The sequence below is a fragment of the Gasterosteus aculeatus genome, chromosome Y (genome assembly GCF_964276395.1).
Source record: "Gasterosteus aculeatus chromosome Y, fGasAcu3.hap1.1, whole genome shotgun sequence".
Classification (NCBI taxonomy): Eukaryota; Metazoa; Chordata; class Actinopteri; order Perciformes; family Gasterosteidae; genus Gasterosteus; species Gasterosteus aculeatus.
The window spans coordinates 796653-812617 of NC_135709.1; the positions used below are offsets into that span (position 1 = coordinate 796653).

At 52.7% G+C, this 15965-nt stretch overlaps 2 protein-coding genes across 2 annotated transcripts; both read right to left on the reverse strand.

Annotated features, from left to right (window-relative positions):
- Positions 1–1934: 1934 nt before the first annotated feature.
- Positions 1935–6551, reverse strand: LOC144391275 (C-signal-like). The gene is made up of 7 exons (XM_078097894.1): positions 6018–6551; positions 4382–4436; positions 3401–3597; positions 3083–3137; positions 2815–2933; positions 2582–2692; positions 1935–2134 (listed from the first exon to the last, which is right to left on the reverse strand). The coding sequence occupies exons 1-7, from the start codon at positions 6162–6164 to the stop codon at positions 2021–2023; spliced, it is 798 nt and encodes a 265-aa protein (XP_077954020.1). The 5' UTR covers positions 6165–6551; the 3' UTR covers positions 1935–2020.
- A 2682-nt stretch (positions 6552–9233) lies between these two features.
- Positions 9234–14765, reverse strand: LOC120812806 (G1/S-specific cyclin-D1). Its single transcript, XM_040169022.2, has 5 exons — positions 12177–14765; positions 11304–11519; positions 10484–10643; positions 10244–10386; positions 9234–10150 (listed from the first exon to the last, which is right to left on the reverse strand). Exons 1-5 carry the CDS (start codon positions 12378–12380, stop codon positions 9989–9991), a joined length of 885 nt encoding a protein of 294 aa, XP_040024956.2. The 5' UTR covers positions 12381–14765; the 3' UTR covers positions 9234–9988.
- Positions 14766–15965: the final 1200 nt, after the last annotated feature.

Consider the following 15965-nt stretch of genomic DNA (forward strand, 5'->3'; position numbering starts at 1 on the left):
TTATCTCTGTCAAAGACTGAAGGAGACTGGAGGAGCTCACAGACTACTGGCACTAAGGCACTAAGGTTATCAGGCCTGCTAACCCGTTCTGGGGAGGCGCCCCGAGAAGAACGGTGGTGGATTCATGTGTTCATTACAACAAACCTTCCTGCATGTTGTCCACACGGCGTCTGGACCTGCTCCAGGTTGCGGCTTGTTGACTTGTGAACGTTGTGTTGTCTCTAAAGTTGGATTTCAGGCTACTTGAAGTGGACTTCAGAGTGCTGGAAAGCATCGTCAGACAGACCAGAGAATGTTTTATTTTTTAAAGATGGTTTCTCCAGTTTATGGTTGTGGTGCCAACCAGAGACCAGCGTGCGGTAACAGTTGCTAAAATCTTGTTCTTCTTTTTGCTTCACTGAAGCGTAATGGTCCCATTTCTTTACAAAGTCCTTTACAGAAGCGTCTGCTCCTCCCCGTTCACCGTCTTCATCAACTTTAAAGCCAAATGAAAGACCTTGGTGAAGGATTGGACTCATCTCTATGGGTCCCTTCAGGGCAGCACTCTGACTACGGGAATGCTTTGAATCCGAGGTTGACAGTGTCTCTGTAGGTTCTATGGGATGAATGCAAATTTAAAAAGCCATATCATGCCCAGAGGACAGTGTGAGCATTTCTACAGGACCATCATCTGCTACGGACCCTCTGCCCAGAGAGGAATAGGAGGAGGGTCCAGAGCAGGTGGACGCTCATAACACCACTGAACATCAAAGGGGGTTTTGTTATGTTTGGATGTCTTTGGGATAGGGGTGGATGGGATAGGGGTGGACAGGATAGGGGTGGACGGGATAGGGGTGGAAGGGATAGGGGTGGACGGGATAGGGGTGGATGGGATATAGGGGGACGGGATAGGGGTGGACGGGATAGGGGTGGACGGGATAGGGGTGGACGGGATAGGGGTGGACGGGATAGCGGGATAGGGGTGGACGGGATAGGGGTGGATGGGATAGGGGTGGACGGGATAGGGGTGGACGGGATAGGGGTGGATGGGATAGGGGTGGATGGGATAGGGGGGGACGGGATAGGGGTGGACGGGATAGGGGGAGACAGGATAGGGGTGGACGGGATAGGGGTGGACGGGATAGGGGGAGACAGGATAGGGGTGGATGGGATAGGGGTGGATGGGATAGGGGTGGACGGGATAGGGGTGCCTACGCTTGGGTTAGAAAGAATACGAAGCCGGCAGCAGAAGCTCTTCATTAGAAGGATGAGCTGGCCGACCGCCCCTCATTGTTCTGTCCAATCAAAAGAGGTGTGTGATGTCATTGTATGCTGCTGGCTGCCCCTCCCCTCTATCGCCACGGTGTCCTTTCTGTTAGCTTTAAGCTACAGGCTGCTTCTGAAGGCCTAGGGGAAGATCTCATGGGACCGGCCTGAGACTGGAAGCAGCGCAGTCAAGTAGAAGCTACATAGAGAAGAGATTAGAAGGAACAGCACGTCCAGTTTGTGGAAAAAACGTATCAAAATGAAGTTAATATTTTGATGAAGAACATCACCTTCAAGAAAAACGTCCTGTTTACGTATCTCAGTCCAATTTATTTTCCCCAAAAACGGTGTTTCTTCTTCTTCTTCGGCTACTTGTGAAGCCGTGCTGTCTGTGTGCAGCAGCGTGATGTTCCTTCCCTGCTGCCTCATACCGTCTAAAACACACAGCAACGTGACAGCTCTGCACACGGTTCTAATTATCCAGGTTTGGGATCGACTACAGATTCATTTCTGTGCTGACTGAGCTTAAGAGATTTAAAGGAACCGTTCGCATACAGTAACTCTGTCTGGCTTTATGGACACTACGGACGATGATGCACAAAAACACGCCTTCAATGCAGCTCAACGCACCCGTTTCACAAAAAGTGACTCACTCTGATGGACTGTTTAAGAAACGTGCAGTAAGAGAATACAATGAAATCTCTATTTATTGTTAAAAAGGATTGCGATTGACAGGCGCTGGGGGGGGGGGGGGGGGGGCTTTGCACGGCGACCTCTACCAGGGGATCGTGTTGCCCTGCCAGTCAAGGAGCATCCCGCCGTGTTTGTCGCTGAGTGATGACATCACGCCGAGCATGCCGCGCACGCTTTCCTGCGCGTGCAGCGGAGCCTGTGGGAGACGAGACACAGGATTTGTGAGTCAATGGGAATGAAGGTTGCTTAGAGAACCACGGGCCAGATGCTCTCACATGCATCAGTAAGGGAGGGGCGGGTGGATTAACCGAGGAATGCTGAATGTTACAGGTAATACGTCCTGTTTGTCACATCACAGCAAACAATACGCTTTGTCGACCCGGTCTGCTCCCTCAACCTTTCAGTGCTCCTAAAAACCACAATGAGTACTCATCCGGTTCAGAACAAAGGCCTGTGCATATCTTTTGTCCGTCCACCTGCCTACGGTATGTAAGTAACAATCGCCGGCTGATACTGGGAGCAGCCGTGCAAAGAGTGGAGCCGGTTCAACCTGAAAACATCTGGGGCAGAGAACAGCGCGTCCGAGCTCTTCTTTCCGCACACAAACCTGCGGGACAGCTTGTAACGCACGGGAACAGCTCACCTCCTCCCCTCCCATCCCAGTGCGGACCCAGCCAGGGTGGATGGCGGTCACCAGTATGTTGTGTCTCCTGAAGTCCTCCGACTGACAGCGAGTCACCATGTTCAGCGCTGCCTGGCAACCAACAGCAAAAAGGACAGAAGCTTTGGTGAGACGTCGGGCCCCTCCGGGATCAGGTCCCCCCCAACGGAGGAGGCTCCCGTGTCTCAGGTAGACCTTGTGAGGTGGAGCAGTACCTTGCTGGCCCTGTAAGCGTACATCTGCGCCCGTGCAAAGGTCTCTGGGCATTTCTCTATGGATGAGACAAGCGTGGACATGTTGATGATGGCCGACCTTCTGCAGGACATCTGATCACCTGTGACAAAGAGAAAGGCGACATGACAAATGAGTACTACTAGTACTGCTACTACTACCAAAAATAAGATATATTACTGATATGTCTCATGTGTATTGACTTTTGTGTCTTTATGCATGAATGACAGTTGGCGGATTGCACTTCATTACCCTCCTTTTCAGGCGAGTCCATTTCTGCGGCTCTCTGGAGGAGTGGAAGAAACATCTGGAGAGAGAGAGGCGATGGAGTGAGTGTCTACTTGTGTGGCAGCTGCAACGAGTAAAGATCCGAATCTAAGACGTATATGATGTTACCCGAACGTGGGAAGTCTATGTGTAGAGCGTGAGCATGCTAACCAGCTAGCTAGCTAGCTGGCCCGTCCCCTCTTGTAATTCAACAGGCATGTGATCCTGCGTCGGAGTCCGTCTGTCAATCATCTCTAATTGTGAAACGTCGACACTAAACGCACAGAGAGAGACTGAACCAACCTTGGCGATGAGAAACGGTCCGACCACGTTGGTTTCGTACACCTGCATCATGTCCTTTTTGCCGGTGGCAGACAGCGATCCCGGCATGCCCGGTTGGTTGATGCCAGCGTTGTTAATGAGGAGGTTCAGGCCGTCGGCCCCGATCCGCTCGTTCAAGGCCTGGAAGGCGGCTGATACGCTGTCCTCGTCCGACGCGTCTGCAGAATGCAAAACGAATATTCCCGCCTCAGCCACCGTCCAGTTTGAACTTCAGCCTGAATTACACGTTTGATGTCGGATCATTTTGTTTCTCAAGAAGGTCCCATTTTGTTGTAGAATTGTTGAAGCATAAGACATGGACACATGAATTACAAAGACGTCTGAGAATCACACACATTGTACTAATAGCACAGAACAGGTAAGAGGTTTGGATAATGATTCACGAATGGTCTTGCATGAGCCCGGCGGGGGCTCGGGGGGGGGGGGGGGTCCTGCCGTTCTAAAGGCTGCTTTGCAGAAGATGGCCGTGCTGATATGCTGGGTCAACACAGGCCTGCTGACAACACAACGCACAACCTCCCGTCTGCACCGCAAGGACCACAAGGGTGGATCGCCCCTATAACTGCCTTCAGTACGACGATCTAGCTAAATAACGCTTCTTCTTTTCTACATGTTGTATGTATTCTACGATCCTTCCTGCTTGTTTGCTGCTTTGATTCGGCACATTTCAGCAATCGGATCATGATTCACACAGAATGATTGTTGCATGAATGGATGTTTGCACAGTGAGTTTCTGCAGAGCATAATAATCAATGAACGTCAACGTTCCCAAACCCCAAAACGTAACATTACTGCCTGGAGGAAAGTCTGTGTTCCCCTGAACACCGGGCTGCTAAAGTTACAGGGAAATGACACCGGGGGAAAGTTTTTCTTCCCCATGACTCCTCCAGGGCTTTGTGATACATCAGCGCGCACAGATACAGTACATGAGGCGGTGTTTACCTAGTTTCAGCATGGTGATTTTTCCAGGATATTGAGTTGTAAGGTCTCTCAGGGCCTGAAGGGAACACGTGCAAGGAGGGAAACATGAAGAATGAAAGACAAACAGACGCTGGGAGGAGACGGACAAAGAGGAGCAAGTAGTCCAAACACAACAATGTTCTCAATGTCCTTTTGCATGTTTCAGTCGAGTAATGTTTGGCGAGCTGGTCTCTGTTTTATGTCACGTCAACAACACCAGCAATGCACAATGTTTTCAGCACATGGGAACAATAAAGGTTAACAGAAACTTGCAGGGCCCCTTTATCTTTTTCTGCAGATCAGCTTCCAGCGTTTCTATGAAAGCAGGCTAAACACGTCCTGGACTTTACAGTACTGGACACAGAGATTAAACCGCTATCTGCTAATCACCTCGATAACGCCGCTCCCTTAAAGACACAGTGGAGCGAACGCAGGTTGAATGAAAGGAGGCGATGTTGTGGTGAACGTGCCGTTAGTCCATCGGGGGACTTTCCAACTTGTTTTAAACGACGTACAAGCGAATTGTGAGCAGAGAATATTCAGCTGAGCATCAACATCCCTGAGTGACATCGTGCTGTATTAAAGACCAGAGCGCAATCGAACCGACTTGTTTTGGACAATGACTTTGAGAGAAGAGACCTTTACACCTCTACAATGTCCCAGTGGATCATCGTCTTTCCCCCGAAGGACAACGTGGCGACTCGTTGACTCGTAGCTGATGATGTTGTTGTGAGAACGGATCCCTGACGGACCTCCCGCACGGCCCACCGTACGCTCAGACCGCAAGGCGTCCAAAGTTACACTTCCTGCGTTCCAACCCAAATATCACACATCATCAACATTTATCACCAGTTCAGTCGAGATGATCATGCAGAGATTCCCATCATTTGAATTATCGGTGTGCAAACAGTCTTCAGTCTCATCATATTCACACTGACGTGTTCATATTATATCAACAAAAGTCTCCCAATGACGTCATCGGTACTTATTCCAACACAAATCACGCTGTGGTTATCGAGTCAAAGCCACTTTGTTCTTACTTTGTCACTTATTAACCAGATGTGTATTTAACCCTGAACTCCTCCCTAAAACAAACTAAAAGAAATCCCGTTTCACAATCGCCTTGTGAACCATTCAGGAGAGTCATCGGCCGTACGGGCCGAAGCAGACGATCTCCACGACCCCCCTGAAGCCACCCGATCGGACGGACGATAGAGGAATCTGTAGAAATTGGAATTTGCTGCTTTCTGGGGGAAAGAATGCACATTGGTCTTGACATGAGATGCGGCCATCAAATTGATTTGAACAAAAATAAAGATCCTCCCAAGGCCATGTAGGTCTGTTTGGTGCGGAGGGGGAGGGTCCAACACGGTCAACCGTCCCCGGACAGTCCTTCCAACCGCATACAGGTAGAAGGTTATTCAATAATTGGCTGTATTTAAAAGCTGTTTCTTGTCTGCGTGGGTCCAGGGTCAAAACCTCAAGGAGAGACGATAAATCAATCCGATACTCCTGTTAGTAGCGCACACACACACACACACACACACACACACAGTGGACGTGTGTGTTAGCTGTCTATAGCAGTGCTACGATAAGCCCTCTCGTGGAGGCGTCTCACCTCAGCCCCGGTTCCCTCAGGCGCTCGGCAGCAGGCGTAGACGTGAGCCCGGTGTCCCGTGGTCTCTGCCAGCTGCTGGACCAGCTCCAGGCCGATGCCCCTGTTGGCCCCGGTCACCAGAACGTTGCCCTTCAGCCTCTCTGCCATGTCTGCGGATCAGCTGTCACTCCAGAGCCGCCTGACTCGTCTCCCTGTCTGTCTGTGTGTGTCTGTGTGCTGCAGCCCGGGTGCGTCATGCACTTTATATAGGTGTGTACCAGGAGGAAGGACTCTGGCCCTCCTGCATGCCGGGTGGACTGTGTTGAAAGACTCGCCACTGGTTCCTGTCCCACTCAGAACAGGAGCTGCCAGACGCCTCTAAGCCGTTGTCTTGCGACGGCGTGTTTAGCAATCACTTCAAAAAATGTGGTCATTCAGGCTGCGCAGGATACGATGCACCGGCGACAGGGTTTCCAAATGTGCAGCGACGTCAAGACTGTCGGCGTGTGAACAGCTCACCGCAGCGTCAGAGCCACAAAGTTACCACACCGCCAGAAAGGAAAGAAACGAGGACACGGACGGCAGAGGACGTCCTCGCGGGGGGGGGGGGAAGACATCTTCTCTTGGCTTGCTTGTTGAAATGTATTTTTGAACCAGGAGAGGATATAAATGGACGTGTAGTTCCGTCGTATTACCTCAACGTGTTTCATCTAATGAATGAATGAATCCAAACACCGATGACTGTGGTGGTTCTGTTCTGCATAGTAAGTCTCTGAGGCGCCTTCGGGCCTCTTTTGGCGGCTTGTTTGGGTTTTACAGACAAAAGGTGCTTTCGGCAGGTGGAGCTGTGCGTAATTCGTCGTCTGCCGGACGTGTAGAACGACAGCAACCGGTTGCAGTTGTTCGTCATGTCAAGTTATGCGTAAATCTTTTTTTAACGAGCCATGACGAATTCCTCCTGGGTTCATTTTGCAATTACAACGTTGCTCCTGTGAAGCTCGTCGACTGCTCAGCAAAAGGAGAACAAGAGGAAGTTCAACGTGAACGCGGGCAGCTCATGTTATTAAGTCGGGACTGTGATTGTACAACATTGTGACCTTTCAGCTTTCTTCCTCGAGTCGCGTCGCTGATGTTTTTTGTTGTCTTGTTTGTTCAGGAGCAGCGAGCGAGCGAATAAACACGTTTTATGAGGTTCATTAGGAAGCAGAAGGAAGGAGGTTGAGGCAGGAAGGGATGGAGGATAGTGGGGGAGGAAACAAAGGGGGAGAGAGAGGGTCTGATGGCCGTCGGCAAAGGGGGGAGCGGGGATTTGAACTATGGGGGGTGCAGAGACCCCCCATAGTTCCAGTAATCCGCCGAGAGAAGGAGAAAGCAAAAACTGCAACAACAGAAGAAGAACGGGGTTGGGGGGGGAGGGGAAGGGGGGGGGGGTGTTGAAACCGAGCCAAAGAAGAAGTGAAAGGGTTTGTTCACTGACAAACCTGTTTTGGAAAGTGATGTTTACCAAAGGTGCAGATGTTCCCTGATCTTCCGAGGTGCGTCTGCAGAATGCGTGAGTTGGTACTTGGACCCAGCAGCACGATCAGTGAGGCATTAAAAGCCCGGTATCACAATTCTCCGATGTTGTTTCAACTGTCGACCGGCGGCACTGACAAGAGAAAACCCCGCCGGCCCTCGTAGCTCATAACATACGTGTATTTACAACCACCGAACAGGTCTTTGTAGGTGACGGTTGCACGCTGGTCTCGACAGGTGGGCTTATGTGCCCGATAAATGCCTCATCATTTCATACCGTATGTCACACTACTTTGACTAAAGTCAAAAGTCTGACGGATCCTTTATCCACCACAAGACCCTGAGCCTGGAAAACACACCTTGATTTCAGGTCCCCGTTCGGTCTGACCCGAGGGGGGGGGGGAGGGCAAAGACCGCGAGTGGCGTCACCAGCCAGAAGGGATGGCGATGTCATGGTCACGGTGTAAACGCTGATCCTGAGAGGTCCAAAGCAGATGTTCCCTTGTTTTCATTTGGGAAACCCCCACTTGATTTGTCTAAATCAGACGGCGCCGGTTTGAGTGAGTAACGATCAGACAAAGCGCTGCGCAGAAGGTTTCAAATGCCACCGGTCAAGACCGCTGAAGACTGAGGTAACGACGGGGACGGGATTCAGGGGGTCAGGGGTCGTGTAGCTGTGATCAGATGGTCAGAATAACGGTTCACCACACGAGTCTCCAACGATTTCAGGCCAAGGTTCCCCAAACTGATGGCGAGATTGGAGCAAGGACCCCCTATTCTACGGAGTTTGGTCCGCCATCTTTTATGTTTGAGCTCCGCCCTCTTTAGACGCGAGCGTCTGGTTGGCTGGTGCCTGTGACGTCGTATCAGCGTGAGACTGAAAGACAACGTCTCCGCCATCAATTTACCCGTTTCTACAATGTGTTGGATTCGTGTTTAAAGACAATAAATACGATTCTGAAGACTTGTGGTGATCAACCAAAACTGGGGGGGGGGGGGCCTCTGTTTATTGAACAGACCTCTGTTCAATAAATTGACGGGCAAAGACACCCCGACCACATGACAGCAGACGGCGTCACGTTGTTTCGCACAAACCAAAAGCAGCAGTCGTGCTCCTGCAGAGGTTTGAGTCTTCAGCCGAGCAGAAACACGCCGTGTTATTCTCTGTAAACTCGTTGGGCTCAAGTCTCACTTTCCTTCCCCAGTAGTTTTCTGCAGTGTGCGTCACATGACGCGGCCTGGTGTGTGTGTGTGTGCGTGACACAGCAATCTCTGGAATCAAATTTCACAGGATTGCAATTTGACCTCACCGACTTCCTTAAGAAGAAGTCAGTGAGGTCAAATTGCAGCTACATTTCACACGACTTACAGCACCGATTAGTATCGACGTCGTGGCGTTAAACTGAGGACAAGGCGCCTCGTGGCTGTTGGGTACACGTCACAAATGTACCACGAACGAACCTTTGAGATGACGCACCGATTCAACGCTCACGCCGCAGGAACGGCCCGAACAAACGTAGACGTTCGGTACCAACAGGTGAGCAGAAGGCTGAACCGCTGTAGGGATGGAAGGAAACGCCGCTAATGGGTTAGCTTAGCTTCTGTTCACTGCAGCCGTACCACAGCGGTGAGCAGAATAAATCCAAACGGTCGGAGTTCTGTTGAACTGTGAGCAGATCGAGTCAGTGAAGAGACAATGAAATGAACACATGACCATCAGGCTGCATCAGGGCGACCAGTTTAATTCATCGACGCACATCACCAACATTGACAACAACCCGACACAAGCTTGTGTCCGTTTGACGAGGCTTCAAGAATCCCAACGTTTTGTACCTTTGAGTTAATTAAGTAGCTGAATCCATAAACAGACTTTCTTTCTCCTTCAGAACAAAACTTTTAGCGTTTCGGTTGAGCGATATGCAATAAATACAAGTAGAATACCTGATCCCTTAGATTACAAAAATCAGCCAACACCACAGCGCCCTCTAGTGCAGCGACGCGAGCACTACATCGCATCCGTCACGGCTGCAGTTTACAGAGACGCTCCCTTCGTGAAGTACGAGGATCTTAAGACGACAGCTCACACGATCACATGTTAACCAGGGCCAGTGATTATCAAACGGTGATCAATGAAAAACATGCAAATAACGTTGTTTTAAGCGTCTGTCCAAACGTACCACGTTTTGGTTTCCATGTGACGCTTTTTGGCTTCATGAATCCACCTCATCCCTCCACTACAGCAAACTACCGCTCTACGTTAAGAATATGGAGTCCGGTGATAAATACAGGGAGAAGTTCCAGTCCCGCCCATGACCGCCGGGGGGGGGGGGGGAGGAGCCACACCGGAGACGTGACGGCCGCCCTGTCGGTGTCTCTGAAGTCCAGCGGTCAACGCCCCTGGACGTCCGCTGACGCGCCGTCTCGCCCAGTTGCTTGCGGTCCCACCGTCCTCTTCCGTCCTCGCCACCCCGCGGCGCTCAGACGTCGACGTCCCGGACATCTGTGGGCGTCGTCGAGAGGTCCTGCCCCTCGGCGATTTTCCTGGTTTCCACGGCGACCGAGTGCCGAGGCCGCTGCGCCCGTCGGAGGCTGGTTTCCAGCAGAGACTCGATTTGCTCCTGACAAGCCCGGAGGCAGTCCTAGAGAGAGAGGGGGAGGGAGGGGGGAGGGAGAGTGAGGCAGAGACCACGTGTCCTCGTGCACGAGGGAGGCCACGGACCGGGCGCACCCACCGGGTCACTCCGGATGATCCGAGCCAGCTGCTCCGTCGGCGACGTCGCGGCATCCCCCGACATCCTCGCCCGCAGGCCCTCCACCGCCGCCGCCATGCTGCCCGCCGCGATCATGGACGCGGGGCTGGCCGCGAACTTCACGTCTGCAGAGCATCGGGGCACACAGCGCAGAACGTCATGGCGCCGCGCTTTGAGGAGCGCGAGGAGGAGGCGGTCGTACGGGGGAAACCACGCGCGTACCTGTGGCACACAGCGCTACGAAGGTCTGAGCGTGCTTCCTCAGGATCGGCCCGCTCTCCTTCGGGACGGGCAGCTGAGACAGGAAATGGTCGATGAAGTCGAGGGGGGTCACCGAGGCCAGGTCCCACTTCAGCTTGTTCAGAACCAGCAGCTCCATTTGCTGTGGGGGAGATGGGGGAGAGAGGAGGGGAGGGGGGGAGGGGGTGACAGAAGGACAGGTTCAAGTGTGATCAGACAGCCGGTTCCAGGGATTAAGACGAGATCAGGAAAGGTCAGCGGGTCGCGAAAAAACCCATTTAGGGAAACTCTTCTGGGGACCAGGAACGTCCTCAGTGGGACATCGTGACGAAGCAGACTTTGAACACTTTGAACTGGTGCGAGGGCGCCACGAAGGGCCCGGGTCGCAAATACAGACCGCCACAAAATCACCGGCGTGACGAGTGTTCGTCTACAGAGGAAACGTACGTGATCAATACGCCTCATTCTTTTAACGTTGCCTGAATAATAAAAACGTCCTAAAGTCGGTCGAGTAAACGGTTGATGTCATCGAGATAACGAAGGATCCCTGCATGCAGTAATGTTATTTATCCATTTGTTCGCTCGCCGCGGCTTAGATTCAAAGACCTCGAAAAGTCGGCGCGCTCTTTAGAGCTCTGTTTGGGCAGTAAGTGGTGGCCACTCGGTTTGTGGAAGTTCTACCGAGAATACAAAGACCTTCAGGTCCCCCGGGACCCTAAAACCCACACAGATGGTACTAAATGCTGCTGAACAGAAGAACGCTGATCCTCTACTTACGCGCTCAGCGGTTGTAGGCACCTACCAGCAGCTGGGCGGGCGTGACGGAGTTGTCGGTGTAGACGCAGAGCTTCTCCGCGGTCAGAGGGATCGTCTCCTTCAGCTTGGACGCCAGGAACATGCAGGCGGCTGCCAGGACCTGCAGGCGGCTCTTCTTGGTGGGCTCCACCGACAGGAAGCGGTCCACGTAGTTCACGGCCAGCGGGAAGACCTCCTCCTCGCATTTCTGCTCCTCGCACACCTGCGCGCGCAAACCCGGACAAAATCAGTGCCAAAAACGCACACCGATGGGAACCACCCGGGTTCCCTCGCCGGCACCAACGAGCGAGGAGGCGCTTTTTTTGACAAATGCAACAGAGACAAAAGTAAAAGTCCATTGTCTTCAAAACTTCACACGTACGATCTGACCGTCTGATATCGGCAGTGAGGTCAAACTACCGCTTTGATGTCACGTAGGCAGACAAGGGAATTAACTAGTGTTGGTAGACGAGTCACTGCTTCGGTTCATCGTCGTATCGGTTTCCATCATTAAATGAAAATCTCCCAGTGAGGAAACAAAGTCCCATCAAGTCGTCCCTAAAATGTCTCGTTTGCAGGAGAAGCGAGAAAGTGAGTCAGGAGACGCAACGTGTGACCGTTTCATGCTGACGGCACACGGCTGATCTGCAGCAGTGGGAGTAATGGGAGCAGTGGGAGTAATGGGAGCAGTGGGAGTAATGGGAGCAGTGGGATGAGCAGTTTATGGACAGAGTCTCTCGCGCGCAGCCCGGACACACAAAACGGCACGTCGTGCATCCCCGTCCCCGTGCGTCCCCGTGCGCGCGCGGTTCCACGCACGCACGGGGACGCGTGACCGTCGGTGCCTTTTTTTTTTTCCCGCCCCCGGTCCCGGACTCACCTCCAGCATCCAGGTGGCCACGATCCTCCGCATGTGCGGGGCGACGTCCCGCTGCACGCATTTGAAGTAGTTGGCCGCGGGGAGGTACCGGTCCTCCTGCTCCAGCAGCGCGTGCAGGACGCGCTGCTGGAGCAGGTTGGGGTCCCGGTAGGCCCTGCGGGTGGGGGGCCGGTCCCCTTCGCAGCACAGCAGCCGGGGATCCATGCGTCCTTTGTGTCTCTTTGGGGGGGGGGGGGGGGACGAGTCGCGGGACGAGCGTCTTCTCAGCTGACGGCCGCTGAAGTCTCAGCCGCTCCGCATGTCCGTCCCGCGGATGTCCCCTGGCTGGACACTGCACGCGGGTGTCCCCTGGCTGGACACTGCACGCGGGTGTCCCCTGGCTGGACACGTTGCGGGCTGCAGAGTTTACGCGTGTCTCAAGTCGTCGGTGAAATGCGTCCTTGTTTGTCTCCGTTTATTCCTTTCCGGTCGGGCTCCGAGGTTCTTTCTTTGGGGGTCCGGTAGGGTCCGGTAGGGTTCGGTGGGGTCCGGTAGGGTTCGGTGGGGTCCGGTAGGGTCCGGTAGGGTTCGGTGGGGTCCGGTGGGGTTCGGTTGGGGTCCGGTAGGTGCTGCGGGTCTCTGCCCACCGGCCATGTGGAGCGCGTTTACCTGCTGCGCCTCTTTATGCGGTGACGCGTCAGTGCGCGTGAAGCACGACACTTCCGGCGAAGACCGCCAGAATAAAAGAAGACCACGTTTTCGTCAAATATCAGGTTACAACCTGTTTGAATGTCGGATGATCCATAGAACCAGAACACGTCCACTTTATACAACACGTGATGGTGACAGTCAACTATTAGATGTATTTACTCCCACAGAAGGTACACGTGGTATTTTTAAATGAATAATACTCTTTTTTTTTAAAGCAAGTATCATTCATTTTGAGTGGGAAGTAGTTCAGTTTCCTTCCTGAGATGAGGAGGATGTCCTGCAGCTCGCAGGTATAAAGAAGCCTGTTATTGAACTAATGGGGCGATACTCATTAACTCATCAAGGAAAACAATCAGAGGTAATTAAAACATGTGTGGAGCAAAAACTAAATTCTCATTAAAGACATTTTGAACCCTTACACATCGAGGCGTATAAACCAGACAACGAGAGCGATCTGTGTTCATGCTCCACCCAGTGATCAATAAAATATTTCATAATCGATGCATTTATAGGGGGGTCTACCGTGAGTCAGGACCACCTGCTGGGAACTGGCGGGTTCCTTGGTAGTCGTAGTTGACTCCGCCCCCTGGTGTTTTTACACATACACCTTTAACTTTTTGTAAGCCACGTTGCCAGCGTTGGGCGATCCTCTTGAAGTGCATGCTGGGAGATGCTGCGGCCACCCGTGAGCCACACGCGGGTGGAGAAGGACGCCCCAAACCCATTGGCTGGTCGTGGTAGGAAGACGGAGACGGAGAGTTCCACGCCGCCGCGTCTCTCCCCGACTGTGGGGAGTGACCCTTCACCTCGGTTGCCCCCCGGGGTGGCCGGGGTCCCGGGTCACACTCTGGCCGCCGCGCACAATAGACGCCTGTAGATCCCGTTGACGCGTCTTGATTGATCCCTCTCACAATGGCGACGGATTCCGCGGCGATCAGCTTCAACGTTACCGGACGGAGCTTTAAATGTTCCGCGTCGCATTCCGCCAACCTCCAAATACCTCGAGCGGGATGCAGGTGGAGCAGGTGGGGCTGAAGGAGACGGGCTGATGGGGGGGGGGGGCGTGAACCCGGCGGCGGAGCTGAAAGATGAATGTGGTCCAGAGGGCACACAGAGGTCTCCATGCTGAGGAATCTGACCGTCCTTCACTCGGGACGGATGAAAAGACATGGACCTGACAAAGGGAGGGTGATGGATGAAGATGGCGCGTCACTCGCTGGATATTTAAAATAAAGCTGGTGGAAAACATGAATATCTTATTCATGTGTCGCAGAATGAACCAGATGACGTCCTGTAACTTCTCACGTACTTCTTGTATGCAGTCCATGGATCTAATACCGATAACTAGTATGCTGAAAAATAGATCTCGACCCCCCCCACTGTGCTGTGTTTCCACGGGGAGGGGGGAGGAATTGTTAGCGACTCTCAGGCTCTTCATGTTCCGGTTCTGAGGAGAAGATGTACGTTTCTTTGGTTGCCTGATCAAGAGTTAAACTCCAGCAGCAACTGTGCCCCAAACCTCTAGATCCCGTCTTCTCCAAACCCTCCAAGAGAGATCGTTCACAGTGGGGGGTCTGTGGGACGTCCCGTTACCTTCAGCCAGCTCCCTGTGCTCCTCTGGTCCTGTTCTGCTTTCCTTCCTTCTAACAGCATGAGCTGAACAATGTTCATTTACTGTCTTATGGGGAGAAGAAAGCTTTTAACTCTCGTACACGTTGACGTCGGCTACCGACCCTGAACCCAAAGCGTCTCTGTTAGAAACCAGAAGCAGGAGTTGAAAGAAGAGAAAGAGATGGTTTCTCCACAGACGCTTTTCTAAACCGAGGGTCCGAACACAATGGGCCACAATGAAAAGACGGATAGAGTAATTGTCCTGTTAAGTGATCCGAAAAGACCGAGGGGGGGGGGCACGGCATACTGAAAGGCCAAGGGTGCTAACAAGAGGAAAAGACCCCAAGACAATACACAACTCAGTGGAGGGGGGGGGGGGGGGGGGGCCCTCGCCCGGTCTCCACCCACCCCCAAAGACACGGGGGGGAGGGAGGGAGGGAGGGAGGGAGGGGTGGGACGCCAGGGGGCCCGAGGGTCCCGGTGTGGACAGGCAGTGTGGTCCACCAAGCGTCCCGTGAGAAGAATCCCGTCCGTCCTCCGCGAGGTTCCTTGGCGCTGAATCACTTCGCTGTGTGTGTGTGTGTGTGTGTGTGTGTGTGTGTGTGTGTGTGTGTGTGTGTGTGTGTGTGTGAGTCAGGGCGAACCTTTCAAAGATACTTATCTGGATTCTGCGGAACTTTAACCACCCACATTCCTCAGATTCCTGCTTTCCTCACCTCGTTCCGCCGCTCGGAGACTAAAAACATAAGAAAGGATGTTAATATACGATATATAAAACACTAATAACGTAACGTAATACAGCGAATCAAAGGTTGGTTGAGCTTTCTTGTATGTAACGTGGCTGCATAAATGATGTAACATATCTGACGTGATGCTGAAATATTTAGTAAATGGGGGTTTTTCCTTCGTTTTGGTGCCTTTGTTCCCGCCGAGTTTGATGTTTTTCGATGAAGAGCGCGAAGGAGCTTCTCTCCTCCCAAAACTGCAGTTCAAACCGGCCGCGACAGGAAGGGGGGGGGGGGGGGGGGGGGGCGTGACCCCCGACCTTTCGTCTCTCTGTCGAACCCTTGACAGCCATGAATCCAGGAGCTGAGAGAAAAGCATGGCTGGAAAACCCCCCCTCCTGGCTTCCTCCTGCTGCCCCCACCCCTCCCTCTTTCTGCCCCATCACCCCCCACGTCCCTCCCCTTTCCCAGTTTGACTTACCCCAGACTTTGGATTATTACAACGATGATGAACCAAATCATGGAATCCACGCAGTGTTGTAGTAAAACCACCTGGGGTTCTTCATGCTGTCGCTCTGATACCATCTGATTGGAGAATCGATCCATCAGCCGCCCGTTGGTTCGCGTCTCCAGCTAATGGCAGATGGTAGATCACCTTTTTAGGCCTTTTTGAGCTTGATTATGAAATATTCAGTGTATTTGATGCTTTTGTTACCTTCGCATGTGAAGAATTCTGACACTTTACAGGACTCAGAGGTTCTCA